The sequence below is a fragment of the Heptranchias perlo genome, chromosome 5 (genome assembly GCF_035084215.1).
Source record: "Heptranchias perlo isolate sHepPer1 chromosome 5, sHepPer1.hap1, whole genome shotgun sequence".
In the NCBI taxonomy this organism is placed as follows: domain Eukaryota; kingdom Metazoa; phylum Chordata; class Chondrichthyes; order Hexanchiformes; family Hexanchidae; genus Heptranchias; species Heptranchias perlo.
The window spans coordinates 133636124-133653608 of record NC_090329.1 but is presented as its reverse complement, the minus strand read 5'-3'; the positions used below and the strand labels follow the sequence as shown (position 1 = coordinate 133653608).

The window sequence follows — 17485 nt, the reverse complement described above, 5'->3', positions numbered from 1 at the left end:
CCTTAAATCAGTTGGATTATGTTGAATCTTGTATTAGCCATTTTCCACTATCCTGCATTACCTGGGTTTCTCAGAGCCCATGACATTATCCTATTGAGTTGAATAAGAAAATAAAAGTTGAAAGTTCCATATTGTCAAACCTAATTATTGGCCTTTCCCAGAGATTCGTGGACCTGGACAATGGTTGAGGCAAAGAAAGCCACCCTGACGTGGTAGTTTTGTTAATCAAATTGATTATTTATTTAATGAATCAAAAAGAGGATACAGCAAGCTTGAAGCAACTCAATCAATATGTGGATTACTCTACCCGATAATACAAGTGGTGGTTCGCAACGTACTTTATTTAATGATTTAAAAAGGAGCACATAAACAAGCATGAAGCAAAGCGAGCAAGTAGCACATACAACCTTTACAAAGCATCAAGGCAGCCGTCTAGGTCTCGATGTAGGGTGTCAATTGCTGCAGTAACAGGTACATCGTTGAGGGATGCGTTCAATGATGTGTCGAGTGATGAGTCGAGGTTTTTCTCATCAAGGTTTGTCTTCTCATCAAAGTTCAGAAACAAAGTCTTTTTGTCAAAGTTTAGAAGCGAAGTATTGAAGTGCTCATTGTTGGAGGAGCTAATTGCGGAAGTTGTGCAACTGTTGCTCCTGTAATTTTGAATGTTTAAGCTTCCACAATGTCATATTTCTTATATGGCTTTTGGCTGACAGGTTGTGCTCCAAGTTACAAGAAGGCCTAGTTTGGCCACTCACCCATCGTTGCATTAAGATGGATGGTTGGTTGGACCACTTAAGAACCGTGTGAATCCATTATATTTTCTTCTCCATGTGAAGCCATGTGCCTTATCAGTTCTTTGTGCTTTGCATTTGTAGTGAGCATTGAGAAGCATCTCGAAGCTTCTGAAATCTTGTCTTTCGGTTGTTATTGAAAACCGCAAGTTGTTGACGTTTTTATACTCTGCTGTTTTTGTAGTTTTAAACTAATGTTCAAAAGTCCAGTTTAAACTGTCTGTACTTTACTGCCTTTGTAGTTGTGAATTTATACTGTCCAAAAGTAATGTCAAAGAACGAGTTAACCTTTGCTTTCACATGTACTATCCTAAAGGGACTAGTTAACCCTTTACCTTGAGTAGTCCAGTAGATCTTCCGTGCGCATCACTGTCTTATTGTAATGTCAAAGGACGAGTTAATCCTTGCTTTCAAATGTACTGTCCAAGTGAATGTCCAAATCCTTAAAGGAACTAGTTAACCCTTTACGTCGAATGGTACAGCAGTTCAAAAGAGTAAAATGGGAGCTGATCCAATGTCCAAAAACCTTACACTGTGAATGTTTTGTTTGTATTTTTGCCAGGAATTATTGGAAATGGATACTTTCAATCATCCAGACACTTCATTCCTGAAATCACAGACGTGATAACAAAACTTGTTGTCACTAGCAGGATCCTCTGGCAGTGGACAAAGGTACGAATTCTGTCAGAAATAGTTAGTTTTTTAAAAAATGCACTGAGGATTTTATGAACATGAATAAATAAAATATCAGATCAGTCATATTACTCACAAGAAAAAAATAAACAACAACAACTTGCATCTTTAATGTAAAAAAGCTTATCAAGCATTTTACAAAAGGAAATAGAAATGGGAACGTATGCTGAACTATGGAGCGAGACGGGTGACTGAAAGCTTGGTCGAAAGGATGGATTTTGAGAAGCTTTTTAAAGGTGGAGAGAGGTGTAGAGTTGAAGGGGTTTAGGTTAAGAATTCCAGGCAGTAGGGCCAGGCAGTAGGGCCGTTCTGCCACCAATGATGGGGCAAAGGGAGGGAGGTTGAACAAAAACAAAGAAGTTACATTTATATAGCATCTTCCATGATCTCAGGACATCCCAAAGCACCTCACAGCCAAGGAAGTACATTTGAAGTGTTGTAATATGGGGGAAAAGACCAGAATCAGAGGGGTGTAGAAGGAGATAGAAGATTGGAGGTTACAGAGAGAGAGTAAGATTAACCCATGGAGGATTTGAAGATGAGGTTGATGATTTTAAATTTAAAGGTTGTTTTCTCCATGCTTTGCACCTGGGGAACGTTTATTCCTCATGCACAAAGCACAGGAAAAAGGGGCACGATGCGAGATCTCCACTGCCTCACATTGCCTCAGAATCTCTGGAGCTTCTTCTGAAGGATGCAGAGTGCTGTGCTTATGCCGTGCTGACTAAGTGCTGTACTGCTAATGAGCCTTAAGTTCTGAACCAAAGCCTTCACCAATTGGAGGATCAGAGAAGGGCAGGCAGTAAACGCATAGGATGCAGAAGGCATGCCCCTTTTTCTAGGCAGTTGGTTCTGGACAAATTGGAGCTTACAGGGGATGGAGAATGGAAGGTCAGTGAAAACAATAAACAGCAAGGGAGTTTGGCAGTGCTCAAAGGTATATGCCTCAATGCGAGGAATATAGTAAATAAGGCAGATGAGCTGAGGGCACAGATAGACACATGGCAGTACAATGTCTTAACTATTACTGAAACATGGCTTAAAGAGGGGCAGGAATGGCAGCTCAACGATCCTGGTTACAGGGTTTTCAGACGAGATAGAGAAGGGGATAAAAAAGGAGGGGGGCTGGCAATTTTGATTAAAGAAACAATTACAGCTGTGAGGAGAGATGATATGTCAGAAGGATCATTAAATGAGGCCATGTGGGTTGAGCTAAGGAACAAAAAAACAGTCACTACTGGGAGTGTACTTTAGACCCCAAACAGACAAAAGGAGATAGAAGAGCAAATATGTAGGCAAATTTCTGAGAAGTGCAAAAATAGTAGAGCAGTAATAGTAGGGGATTTCAACTACCCTAATACTAACTGGGACACAAACAGTGTGAAAGGTTTAGAGAGTGCAAAATTCTTAAATTGCATTAAGGAGAATTTTTTCAGCCAGCACGTAGCAAGCCCAACAAGAGAGGGTGCAGTTCTGGATTTAGTTTTAGGAAATGAGACTGGGCAGGTGGAAGGAGCTTCAGTGGGAGAGCATTTTGGTGGTAGTGATTATAATTCAGTTAGTTTTAGCATAGTTATGGAAAAGGACAAAGATGGAACAGGAGTTATAAAGTTCTCAATTGGGAAAAGACCAATTTTACTAAGCTAAGAAGTGATTTAGCAAAAGTGGACTGGAAACAGCTACTTGAAGGTCAATCAATGTCAGAGCAGTGCGAGGCATTCAAGGGGAAGATTCAAGGGGTGCAGCGTAAACATGTTCCCACAAAGAAAAAGGGTGGGGCTGCCAAATCTAGAGCCCCCTGGATGTCAAGGAGCTTACAGGGTAAGATAAGGCAGAAAAGGAAGGCTTATGTCAGACACCGAGAACTCAATACTACAGAATGCCTAGAGGAGTATAAAAGTGCAGGGGTGAAATTAAAAAGGAAATTAGGAAAGCAAAGAGAGGGCATGAAAAAATATTGGCAAGTAAAATCAAGGAAAACCCAAAGATGTTTTATAAATACATTACGAGCAAGAGGATAACTAAGGAAAGAGTAGGGCCGATTAGAGACCAAAAAGGTAACCTATGTGTGGAAGATGTTGGTGTGGTTCTTAATGAATACTTTGCATCTGTCTTCACAAAAGAGAGGGATGATGCAAACATTGTAGTTAAGTAGGAGGAGTGTGAAATATTGGATGGGATAAACTTAGTGAAAGAGGAAGTATTAAGGGAATTAGCACTTTTGAAAGTAGATAAATCACCAGACCCGGATGAAATGTATCCCAGACTGTTAAAAGCAGCAAGAGAGGAAATAGCGGAGTCTCTGACCATCATTTTCCAATCCTCACTGGATGCAGGCATGGTGCCGGAGGATTGGAGGACTGCTAACGTTGTACCATTATTTAAAAAGAGAGCGAGGGAAAGACCGAGTAATTACAGGCCAATTGAAGTCAATGGGAATCAGTGTGGAAAACTCTCCAGTAGCTGGAGTCGTACCTTGCACAAAGGAAGATGGTAGTGGTTGTTGGAGGCCAATCATCTCAGCCCCAGGACATTGCTGCAGGAGTTCCTCAGGGCAGTGTCCTTGGCCCAACCATCCTCAGCTGCTTCATCAATGACCTTCCCCCCATCATAAGGACAGAAATGGGGATGTTCGCAGATGATTGCACAGTGTTCAGTTCCATTCACAACTCCTCAGATAATGAAGCAGTCCGTGCCTGCATGCAGCAAGACCTGGACAACATCCAGGGTTGGACTGATAAGTGGCAGATAATATTGGCACCAGACAAGTGCAGGCAATGACCATCTCCAACAAGAGAGAGCCGAACCAACTCCCCTTGACATTCAACAGCATTACCATCGCCGAATCCCCCACCATCAACTTCCTGGGGGTCACCGTTGACCAGAAACTTAACTGGACCAGCCTCATAAATACTGTGGCTACAAGAGCAGGTTAGAGGCTGGGTATTCTGCAGCGAGCGACTCACCTCCTGACTCCCCAAAGCTTTTCCACCATCTACAAGGCACAAGTCAGGAGTGTGATGGAATACTCTCCAGTTGCCTGGATGAGTGCAGCTCCAACAACACTCAAGAAGCTCCAAACCATCCAGGACAAAGCAGCCCACTTGATTGGCACCCCATCCACCACCCTAAACATTCACTCCCTTCACCACCGGCGCACTGTGGCTGCAGTGTGTACCATCCACAGGATGCACTGCAGCAACTCTCCAAGGTTTCTTCGACAGCACCTCCCAAACCCGCGACCTCTACCACCTAGAAGGACAAGAGCAGCAGGCACATGGGAACAACACCACCTGCACGTACCCCTCCAAGTCACACACCATCCCGACTTGGCAATATATCGCCATTCCTTCATCGTCGCTAGGTCAAAATCCTGGAACTGCCCACCTCACAGCACTGTGGGAGAACCTTCACCACACGGACTGCAGCGGTTCAAGAAGGCGGCTCACCACCACCTTCTCAAGGGCAATTAGGGATGGGCAATAAATGCTGGCCTTGCCGGCGAGGCCCACATCCTGTGAACAAACAAAAAAAAAATTGCACTCGAGAGGGGACAGAGGAGATTTACAAGTATGTTGCCAGAACTGGAGAATTTTAGCTTTGAGAAAAGGTTGGGTAGACTGGGGTTGTTCTCTTTGGAACAGAGGAGGCTGAGGGATGATTTAATTGGGAGTACAAAGACACGTCGTTCAATATTCAGCTCGATTGAAGTCACTGGGGAATGCAACGGGCGGTTTCCCATCGGCCACCTGTTAGTCACATCGCTCCATATTCAGCTCGACTGAAGTCGGTGGGATTGAATATTGGGTGGGGAGTAAACCGGACGATTTCCCATTGGCCTCCTGTTGGACATCGCTCAATAACCAGCTCGACTGAAGTGAGTGGGATTGAATATCGGACGGGGAGTATAACGGGCGTTTTCCCATCGGCCTCCTATTAGACACATCGCTCGATATTCAGCTCGACTGAAGTGAGTGGGATTGAATATCGGACGGGGAGTATAATGGGCGTTTTCCCATCGGCCTCCTATTAGACACATCGCTCGATATTCAGCTCGACTGAAGTCAGTGGGATTGAATATCGGACGGGGAGTATAATGGGCGTTTTCCCATCGGCCTCCTATTAGACACATCGCTTGATATTCAGCTCGACTGAAGTCAGTGGGATTGAATATCGGACAGGGAGTATAATGGGCGTTTTCCCATCGGCCTCCTATTAGACACATCGCTTGATATTCAGCTCGACTGAAGTCAGTGGGATTGAATATCGGACGGGGAGTATAATGGGCGTTTTCCCATCGGCCTCCTATTAGACACATCGCTTGATATTCAGCTCGACTGAAGTGAGTGGGATTGAATATCGGGCGGGGAGTATAATGGGCATTTTCCCATCGGCCTCCTATGAGACACGTCGTTCGATATTCAGCTCGACTGAAGTCAGTGGGATTGAATATCGAAGTCAGTGGGATTGAATATCGGTTGGGGAGAGTAACAGGCGGTTTCCCATTGGCCTCCTATCAGACACATTGCTCGATCTTCAGTTCGACTGAAGTGAGTGGGATAGAATATCGGGCGGGGAATGCAACGGGCGGTTTCCCATTGGCCTTCTGTTAGACACATTGCTCCGTATTTAGCTCAGCTGAAGTCGGTGGGATTGAATATTGGGCGGGGATTATACCGGGCGATTTCCCATTGGCCTCCTGTTGGACACATCACTCAATATTCAGCTCGACAGAAGTGAGTGGGATTGAATATCGGACGGGGAGTATAACGGGCGGTTTCCCATCGGCCTCCTATTGGACATATCGCTCGATATTCAGCTCGACTGAAGTGAGTGGGATTGAATATCGGGCGGGGAGTATAATGGGCGGGGTCCCATCCGCCTCCTATGAGACACATCGCTTGATATTCAGCTCGACTGAAGTCAGTGGGATTGAATATCGGACGGGGGTATAACGGACGGTTTCCAATAGGCCTCCTGATGGACACCTCGCTCGATATTCAGCTCGACTGAAGTCAGTGGGATTGAATATCGGGAGTGGAGTATAACGGGCGGTTTCCCATCGGCCTCCTGTTAGACACATCGCTCAATATTCAAGTTGACTGCAGTCAGTGGAATTGAAGTTCGGTTGGGGAGTGTAACTGGCGGTTTCCCATCGGCCTCCTATTGGACATATCGCTCGATATTGAGCTCGACTGAAGTCAGTGGGATTGAATATCGGGCAGGGAGTATAGCGGGCAGTTTTCCATCGGCCTCCTGTGAGACATGTCGTTCGATATTCATTTCGACTGAAGTCAGTGGGATTGAATATCGGACGGGTAGTATAACGGGTGGTTGTAGGGGGTGGTGGTGTGTGTCAGCTTCACCTCTGACATCTGAGCGGTTCGAATCGCTCCCACTCCCTGGGGTTCTAAACCTTGGACTTATTTGGGGGTTGTGACAAAGTGCAGCAAACAACCGGTTTTGGTGCAAGAAACTTCGATCTTTATTCAAGAGAGAAAATACAACACAACAAAATAACACTCTAATAAAATGGGGAACACTTTGGTACACATGAGGGAAATTACAGTAGAAAGATACCTCACCCCTCCCAATCCCACTTTACTAGCTAAGTTGGACTTCTAAAGGACCAGAGATAATGCTCACTAAACGAATCCTTGACAGTAATTCACCCAGAGGTAAGTCAGGAATAGATTGTAGAGTGGAAACTTTGCGGATCTTCGGTTTTCTCCCGAGTTGGTTTTCTTTGGTCGCGGTGGCCCAATATTACCCGGTTGGTTGGTGGCAATATTCGGTTGGTTGTTTCATAAGGCCCTTGTTGCCGCGAGGTGTCTGATGGTCACTGGGGCTGTTGCTCTGGTTTCTTCTTGTGTGTCGGCCTGCTTCTAGAGCTGCTGACCTTCTCTCTATTGCCCCCTCGCCTTGTTGAACTGTCGCCTCCCGAGCTGTTGAACTCCTGGCTGAACTGAACTGAACAATCCTTTGCACTTGCAGGTCTGGCTGACCAGTTCTCTCACGTAGGGTTCATTGGTTTTAGTGGAAGCTGCACTCCTTCCAGAGACAGGCAGAACAAGTGCAGCAGAACACAAGAGCCAGAGTGTGCAAGAGAGGTTTTGAGTTTCCACTTCTATATCCCTCTCTTACAATGGTCTTCGTCACTTAAAAAAAGCATTTCATGTCTGTTTAAACAGTTCTTACAAAGTCCTTAAGAATCTTTAATGGCTTTTGATGGTCCCTCATCATGTTGCAATTGCTTCTCCCGATGGGTCATTGTTTTAATTCTGATTTGCTGATCACCTGGTATACAGGCTTCCTTTTGTATCCAACGTCCTAGTTGTTGATCGGTTTTGCTTTAAAACAAAGACATGGCCCCACCATGTCTGGAGCAGTTGCCTCTTTCAATGGCCTACTGCCTTTCGAATTAGTGCTGAGTGTTGACCACCTGCTGTAGGTTTTGCATTAAAACAGAGACATGTCTGAAGCAGTAATTCTCCCACATTCCACTGTGTGTGTTGTTGATTCGTCTGGTGATCTCTCACCTATCCTTCCAACTTAGGATTTTAGTCAATGGCCAAAGTTTTCCATACTCAGGGAAAAGGTGAATTCCCAGAATTCTTACAGTCGCCCCTACGAGGAAGCGAGTCCCTGAAAGGATGTGGATTCCTCGAAAAGTACTTTTCCCTGGTTGATGCTTCCTGGTGCGGCGTGTGTGTGAGTTGGCCCAATATTTCATCACCCTGAAATGGTTAGAACAGAGTCCAAAGTCCTTTTCTTTAGAGTTTTCCGCCGAGTTTTGGGGGATCTGTGAATTTTGAGAATCTTACAACATCGCTCGATATTCAGCTTGACTGAAGTCTGTGGGATTGAATATCGGACTGGGCGTATAATGGGCGGTTTCCCATCGGCCTCCAATTAGACACATCGTTCGATATTCAGCTCGACTGAAGTGAGTGGGATTGAATATTGGGCGGGGAATATAACGGGCAGTTTCCCATCGGCCTCCAATTAGACACATCGTTCGATATTCAGCTCGACTGAAGTGAGTGGGATTGAATATTGGGCGGGGAATATAACGGGCAGTTTCCCATCGGCCTCCAATTAGACACATCGTTCGATATTCAGCTCGACTGAAGTGAGTGGGATTGAATATTGGGCGGGGAATATAACGGGCAGTTTCCCATCGGCCTCCAATTAGACACATCGTTCGATATTCAGCTCGACTGAAGTGAGTGGGATTGAATATTGGGCGGGGAATATAACGGGCGGTTTCCCATCGGCCTCCAATTAGACACATCGTTCGATATTCAGCTCGACTGAAGTGAGTGGGATTGAATATTGGGCGGGGAATATAACGGGCAGTTTCCCATCGGCCTCCAATTAGACACATCGCTCGATATTCAGCTCGACTGAAGTGAGTGGGATTGAATATTGGGCGGGGAATATAACGGGCAGTTTCCCATCGGCCTCCAATTAGACACATCGTTCGATATTCAGCTCGACTGAAGTGAGTGGGATTGAATATTGGGCGGGGAATATAACGGGCAGTTTCCCATCGGCCTCCAATTAGACACATCGCTCGATATTCAGCTCGACTGAAGTGAGTGGGATTGAATATTGGGCGGGGAATATAACGGGCGGTTTCCCATCGGCCTCCTGTTAGACACATCGCTCGATATTCAGCTCGACTGAAGTCAGTGGGATTGAATATCGGGCGGGGATTGTAACGGGCAATTACCCATCGGCCTCCTGTTAGACACATCGCTGGATATTAGCTCGAATGAAGTCAGTGGGATTGAATATCGGGCGTGGAGTATAACGGGCGGTTTACCAATGGCCTCCTGTTGGTCACATTGCTCGATCTTCAGTTCGACTGAAGTCGGTGGGATTGAATATCGGGCGGGGATTATAACGGGCGGCTTCCCATTGGCCTCCTATTGGATACATCGTTCGATATTCAGCTCGACTGTAGTCAGTGGGATTGAATATCGGGTGGAGAGTGTAATGGGCGATTTCCCATTGGCCTGCAATTAGACACATCCCTCGATATTCAGCTCGATTGAAGTCGGTGGGATTGAATATCGGGCGGGGAGTATAACGGGTGATTTCCCATTGGCCTGCAATTAGACACATCCCTCGATATTCAGCTCGACTGAAGTCAGTGGGTTTGAATATCGGGCGGGGAGTATCACGGGTGATTTCCCATTGGCCTGCAATTAGACACATCCCTCGATATTCAGCTCTACTGCAGTCAGTGGGATTGAATATCGGGCGGGGAGTGTAACGGGCGGCTTCCCATCAGCTTCCTATTAGATACATCGCTCGATATTCAGCTCGACTGAAGTCAGTGGGATTGAATATCGAGCGGGGAGTACAATGGGTGATTTCCCATCGGCCTCCTATTAGACACATCGTTCGATATTCAGCTCGACTGAAGTCAGTGGGATTGAATATCGGACGGGGAGTATTGCGGGTGGGTTCCCATCGGCTTCCTATTCGACACATCGCTCGATATTCTGCTTGACTGATGTCTGTGGGATTGAATATCGGACCGGGAGTATAACGGGCGATTTCCCATCGGCCTCCTGTTAGACACATCGCTCAGTGTTCAGCTCGACTGAAGTCAGCGGGATTGGATATCAGGCGAGGAGTATAACGGGCGGTTTACCATTGGCCTCCCATTAGACACATTGCTCCATATTCAGCTCGAATGAAGTGAGTGGGATTGAATATCGGACGGGGATTATAACGGGCGGTTTCCCATCAGCCTCCTGTTAGTTACATCGCTCGATATTTAGCTCTACTGAAGTCAGTGGGATTGAATATCGGGCGGGGAGTATAACGGGCAGTTTCCCATCCGTCTCCTATGAGACACATCGCTCGATCTTCAGCTCGACTGATGTCAGTGGGATTGAATATCAGACGGTGAGTATAATGGGTGTTTTCCCATCGGCTTCCTATTGGATACATCATTCGATGCTCAGCTCGACTGAAGTCAGTGGGATTGAATATCGGGCGGAGAGTGTAACGGGCGATTTCCCATTGGTGTCCTATGCGACACATTGCTCGATGCTCAGCTCGACTGAAGTGAGTGGGATTGAATATCGGGCGGGGAGTATAACGGGCGTTTTCCCATCGGCCTCCTATTAGACACATCGCTCGATATTCAACTCGACTGAAGTGAGTGGGATTGAATATCGGACGGGGAGTATAACGGGCGTTTTCCCATCGGCCTCCTATTAGACACATCGCTCGATATTCAACTCGACTGAAGTGAGTGGGATTGAATATCGGACGGGGAGTATAATGGGCGTTTTCCCATCGGCCTCCTATTAGACACGTCGCTCGATATTCAGCTCGACTGAAGTGAGTGGGATTGAATATCGGACGGGGAGTATAATGGGCAGTTTCCCATCCGCCTCCTATTAGACACATCGCTCGATATTCAGCTCGACTGAAGTGAGTGGGATTGAATATCGGACGGGGAGTATAACGGGCAGTTTCCCATCCGCCTCCTATGAGACACATCGCTCGATCTTCAGCTCAACTGATGTCTGTGGGATTGAATATCGGACAGGGAGCAAAACGGGCAATTTCCCGTTGGTGTCCTATGAGACACTTCGCTCGATATTCAGCTCGACTGAAGTCAGCGGGATTGAATATCAGGCGAGGAGTATAACGGGCGGTTCACTATCCGCCTCCTATTAGACACATTGCTCAATATTCAGCTTGACTGAAGTCAGCGGGATTGAATATTGGGGGGGGAGTGTAACGGGCGGTTTCCCATTGGCCTCCTATTTGACACATCACTCGATATTTAGTTCGACTGCAGTCAGTGGGATTGAATATCGGGTGGGGAGTATAATGGACGGGCCCCCGACGTGATACTACCCGTTTTGCACTACCTGCCAAGACCAATTTCTACCCCTATCTACCTGTAATTAAATGCTCACATCTCTGTGGACAGTTTGAGAGCAGAGGTGTATTGTAACAATACAGATAAACATATTTCTGCAAAATTAGCTCAGGCCAGACAAGAAGAAAATGAACAAATGCCATAAACCTGATGCACCACAAACATCCAGAAGATGTCAACTTACGAGACTACAAAATCAATTTACCGAAGGACCAGGTTATATTTATCTAATGCTGTTAATTTCTCAACCATATGAATAATATGAACAATAGATCTCACCCTCTTATGCCATAATGTGGAGATGCCGGTGATGGACTGGGGTTAACAATTGTAAACAATTTTACAACACCAAGTTATAGTCCAACGATTTTATTTTTAATCCCACAAGCTTTCGGGGGCTTTCCCCTTCCTCAGGCAGTGTGGAAAAGACAATTTTGAATCCTTTGCATTTTAAGATCACAGAACAAAGCCTGGTGATTACTGCCCGTTGCCAAGGCAATCACAGTGAGCAGACAGAGAGGTGTCATCTAAAAGGCCACTGAATATACAACCCCCCAAAAAAAAAGAGAGAGAGAGATAACGAAGACAGTCAATGACCCGTTATATTAAAAACAGATAACATTTGTTCGCTGGTGGGGTTACGTGTAGTGTGACATGAACCCAAGATCCCGGTTGAGGCCGTCCTCATGGGTGCGGAACTTGGCTATTAATTTCTGCTCGACGATTTTGCGTTGTCGTGTGTCTCAAAGGCCGCCCGAAGGTCGGTGGCTGAATGTCCATGACTGCTGAAGTGTTCCCCGACAGGGAGAGAACCCTCCTGTTTGGCGATTGTTGCGCGGTGTCCGTTCATCCGTTGACGCAGCGTCTGCATGGTCTCGCCAATGTACCATGCTCTGGGGCATCCTTTCCTGCAACGTATGAGGTATACAACGTTGGCCGAGTCACAGGAGTATAAACCGTGCACCTGGTGGGTGGTGTCCTCTCGTGTGATGGTGGTATCTGTGTCGATGATCTGGCATGTCTTGCAGAGGTTACCGTGGCAGGGTTGTGTGGTGTCGTGGACGCTGTTCTCTTGAAGGCTGGGTAATTTGCTGCGAACGATGGTTTGTTTGAGGTTGGGTGGCTGTTTAAAGGCGAGTAGTGGAGGTGTGGGGATGGCCATAGCGAGGTGTTCGTCATCATTGATGACATGTTGAAGGCTGCGGAGAACATGGCGTAGTTTCTCCGCTCCGGGGAAGTACTGGACGACGAAGGGTACTCTGTTGGTTGCGTCCCGTGTTAGTCTTCTGAGGAGGTCTACGCGATTTTTCGCTGTGGCCCATCGGAACTGTCGATCGATGAGTCGAGCATCATATCCCGTTCTTACTAGGGCAACCATAGGGCAACCTTGGGCTCTACTGGAACAAACAGAACTCAGCTACAGCTGAGATACGGTGATGAATCATACAGCACAGAAGGAGGCCATTTGGCCCATTGTGCCTGTATAAACCTTTACAAAACATCTTGCTTTTGTATTCTATGCCTCTATTTATAAATTGTAAACAATTTTACAACACCAAGTTATAGTCCAACAAATTTATTTTAAATTCCGCAAGCTTTCGGAGGCTTCCTCCTTCCTCAGGTGAATGGTGTGGAATTTAAAATAAATTTGTTGGACTATAACTTGATGTTGTAAAATTGTTTAGAATTGTCAACCCCAGTCCATCACCGGCATCTCCACATCTATTTATAAATGTAAGGAATCTTACAACACCAGGTTATAGTCCAACAGTTTTATTTGAAAATCACAAGCTTTCGGAGGCTTTCTCCTTCGTCAGGTGACTGTCGGATTCCTTGAAAATTACCGCATATATAGTCACAGAACAATGCCTGGTGATTACATATAATCTTTCCAACTGCCTGTTATCAAGGTAATCAAAGGAATTGAATAGTATTCAGACAGAGAAACATTAGATACCAGACTACTGAATATACAAACGGCCAGAATCAAAGACAAGGAGGGAGAGAGAGAAACATCCGAAAGGAAGAGAAAGAGAGAGATGACCAGTTATATTAAAAACAGACAACTTTTTTTTTGCTGGTGGGGATACGTGTAGCGCGACATGAACCCAAGATCCCGGTTGAGGCCGTCCTCATGGGTGCGGAACCTGGCTATCAATTTCTGCTCGATGATTTTGCGTTGTCTTGTGTCTCGAAGGCCGCCTTGGAGAACGTTTACCCGAAGATCGGTGGCTGAATGTCCTTGACTGCTGAAGTGTTCCCCGACTGGGAGGGAACCCTCCTGTCTGGCGATTGTTGCGCGGTGTCCGTTCATCCGTTGTCGCAGTGTCTGCATGGTCTCACCAATGTACCATGCTCCGCGGCATCCTTTCCTGCAACGTATGAGGTAGACAACGTTGGCCGAGTCACAGGAGTATGAACCATGTACCTGGTGGGTGGTGTCCTCTCGTGTGATGGTGGTATCTGTGTCGATGATCTGGCATGTCTTGCAGAGGTTGCCGTTGCAGGGTTGTGTGGTGTCGTGGACGCTGTTCTCCTGAAAGCTGGGTAATTTGCTGCGAACGATGGTCTGTTTGAGGTTGGGTGGCTGTTTGAAGGCGAGTAGTGGAGGTGTGGGGATGGCCTTAGCGAGGTGTATTTATAGAGCCAAAGATCCCGTATGCCTTTTTAACGGACTTCTCAACTTGTCCTGCCACCTTTAAAGATTTGTGTACATATACCCACAGGTCTCTCTGTTCCTGCACCCTCTTTAAAATTGTACCATTTAGTATAAATGTAAGCTTAAATTACATTTGTGTCTGTAACAATTTATATTCTGTCAATGTTAACAACCTCTAACTAAATGCCCTAATACAAGTGATGTCTGTAACCTCAATGCTTAAATTAATGCCGACGGTAAACTCAATGCTTAACTAAATGCCTACTATAAGCTCAGTGCTTAACCTTACTATATTGGTTGTGTTCACTTGGATGTTTGGTTAAATTAGTAATAATCTTAACATTTGATCATGGAATCATACAGCACAGAGCAAGTCCATTCAGCCCATCATGCCTGTGCCGGCTCTTTGAAAGAGCTATCCAATTAGTCCCATTCCCCTGCTCTTTCCCCATGGCTCTGCAAATTTTTTCTTTTCAAGTATATATCTAATTACCTTTAAAGGTTACTATTGAATCTGCTTCCACCACCCTTTCAGGCGGAGCATTCCAGATCATAGCAACTCGCTGCATAAAAAAACTTTTTCCTCATCTCCCCTCTGGTTCTTTTGCCAATTATGTTAAATCTATGTCTTCTGGTTACCAACTCATGTATTCCATTGACTTTTTTTGCTTTTGTATTGCTGCATAATTTTATTTTTCTTTGATTTGTTTCTATCCTTTTTTGTTATTTGTGCTGTTTGGACAGTGGAAACAGTTTCTCCTTATTTACTCTATCAAAATCCTTCATAATTTTGAACATCTCTATTAAATCTCCCCATAATCTTTGCTGTTCTAAGGAGATTTATCCCAGTTTCTCCAGTGTCTCCACATAACTGAAGTCCCTCATCCCTGGTACAATTCTAGTAAATCTACTGTGCACCCTTGCCGAGGCCTTGACATTCTTCCTAAAGTGTGGTGCCCAGAATTGTGTGTGTACTGGTTGGCTTCATCTTTGATAGCTCTAGCAAGAGCAAACTGATTTTACTCAGGTTATACTGCAATTGGGTGTAACTATAAAATCATTCTGGACTGGGCATGTAAGATGGTCCAGGAAAAGTTAAGTGATTTTATAAATCTTAGATAGATTTAGTAGAAATCCAAACTTGTAGATGCTGAGAGGTTGTTTCCCCTGGCTGAAGATAATAATATCTGAACGTGTAAGATTCTGAGGGCGCTTGACAGGGTAGATGCTGAGAGATTGTTTCCTTTGGCTGGAGAGTCTAGAACTAAAGGGCATAGTCGCAGGATAAGGAGTTGGCCATTTAAGACTGAGATTAGAAGGAAGAATTTCTTCACTCAGAAGGTTGTGAATCTTTGGAATTCTCTACCCCTGAGGACTGTGGATGCTGAGTCATTGAGTATATTCAAGGCTGAGATGGATATATTTTTGGACTCCAGGGGAATAGAGGGATATGGGGATCGGGGGGGAAAGTGGAGTTGAGGATAAAGAACTGCCATGATCTGATTGAATGATGGAACAGGCTCGAGGGGCCATATGGCCTGCTGCTCCTATTTCTTATGTTCTTATGTCTGTATATATGAGGGAGGAGAAGGGCAAAGAGTGGACAAATATCTTTGATGTTATTAGACTGAATATCGTAAGTTCCAAGGGTATATTCCGTCGCACAGGATGTGCTCTGCCATCTATACCATTATCATATATATTAAAGACACACATTTATTTTCTAAGCAAGGAGCTACGCTTTCAGTTTGCTTTTTAACTCTTTGACCAGAATTTTTGGCTTTGGAGGAATCCTGCCACAGCTTTGATCGAGCTTGCATGAAAATAACTGAGTTAAAGCTCTGAGCTCTAACACTCAGAAAATCACTCCTTCTTCATACTTAATTCAGATCACTTTTTCCCTTTCAGAATTTCAGATTGTTAATCTGTGTTACATTAGTTGCATTTAATGTTCATGATTTAGTCTGATGGTGTAATTTATTTCTATTTTTATTATAAAAACACTACTGCTGCCCTTGGATAATTAAAATTAGACTTTTATGGAAGTGAAATTGGTCTTCGGCGAAAGTATGAAATGGGCAATAATGAATCGGCAACCCGTTTTCCATCATGTCCGATTTTCTTTTCCATTGAAGTCAATGAAAATCAGGTGGTGTGTAAAACAGCCTGCCGATGCACTAACGCCTGTTTTGTGCTATCGTCCAAGTTTAATTTCACCCCCTATGTTTCTTGTAAATGTCGGAGGTTGATTTGTTTTGTTTTTTCCAGGTGAAAATGCTACCTACTCCAGCTAAATTTCATTACATCTTTAATCTGAGGGACCTATCTCGTATCTGGCAGGGAATGCTGACCGTAGAAGCTGAAGAGTGCTCCGATATGCAGACACTGCTAGATTTGTTCAAACATGAATGCACCAGAGTCATTGCAGACAGGTAATTACAGTGTTAAGGAGGAATACTTCACTAAAAGCTTGTTCCTTTAAATGTGGATCACTATTACTAAAGATTACATGTGGTTGGAATTTACTTTGTGTTAGTACTTTAATGGATCTACTGACTTAAATAATTGCAAATTAGGTAATAAATTAACCTTGAACAGAGTTAATGCCCACTTGCATCTTGCACATTACATAGAATTATATCGAGTCTACGGCACATAAACAGGCCATTCATCCCAACTGGTCTATGCTGGTTTATGCTCCACATGTGCCTCCTCCCACCCCTCTTCATCTAACCCCATCAGCATATCCTTCTAAATTAAATTAACAGCAGCCAATAATTACCAAAGTTATTAAGAAACAATTAACCCTAAAATTTAAACTTGTTGCATACACAGACCTGTTCCCAGAAAACACAATTGTTAGGTGCAAAATACCTGTTCATATGTGATTAATCCAGGTGTAGTTGTGCACTAATTTGTGAGTAATCCACATACATTCAAATGCAAATGTACAATATTTTGTAATTTTTCTGAAAGCTACACCAAAGAGTATGTACGCTATGGATGAGGCATTACAGTTATGAAACATATGTAACCAACCACCAGCTCTTTAGGGGTATGCTAGTGTAGTGGTTATGTTTACTGGACTAGTAATCCATAGGCCTGAACTAATAATCCAGAGAATGTGAGTTCAAATCCCTCCATGATAGTTTGAGAAGTGAATTGTTTTTTGAAATATGGAATTAAGAAACTTATATCAATAAAAGTGGCCATGAAGCTGTTGCACTGTCAGAAAACCCCAACTGGTTTACTAATGTCCTCTCGGGAAGGACCCCTGCTGCCCTTATCCAATCTGGCCAATATGTGATTCCAGTCCCACACCAACGTGGTTGACTCTTAACTGCCCTCTGAAGTGGCCTTACAAGCCACTCTGTTGTATCAAACAGGTACAAAGGACAACAAGAATAAAACCGGAAAGACCTTGGCTTC

The 17485-nt window shown here is 44.7% G+C and overlaps 1 protein-coding gene across 1 annotated transcript in view; it reads left to right on the top strand.

The window, feature by feature from the left end:
* Positions 1–17485, top strand: part of LOC137322210 (dynein axonemal heavy chain 8-like) — a 1468904-nt gene that overhangs the window by 1058688 nt on the left and 392731 nt on the right. The window contains exons 59-60 of the mRNA XM_067985326.1: positions 1354–1463; positions 16325–16488. Of these exons, the coding sequence (XP_067841427.1) occupies positions 1354–1463; positions 16325–16488 (274 nt within the window). The remainder of the gene's footprint in view (positions 1–1353; positions 1464–16324; positions 16489–17485) is intronic.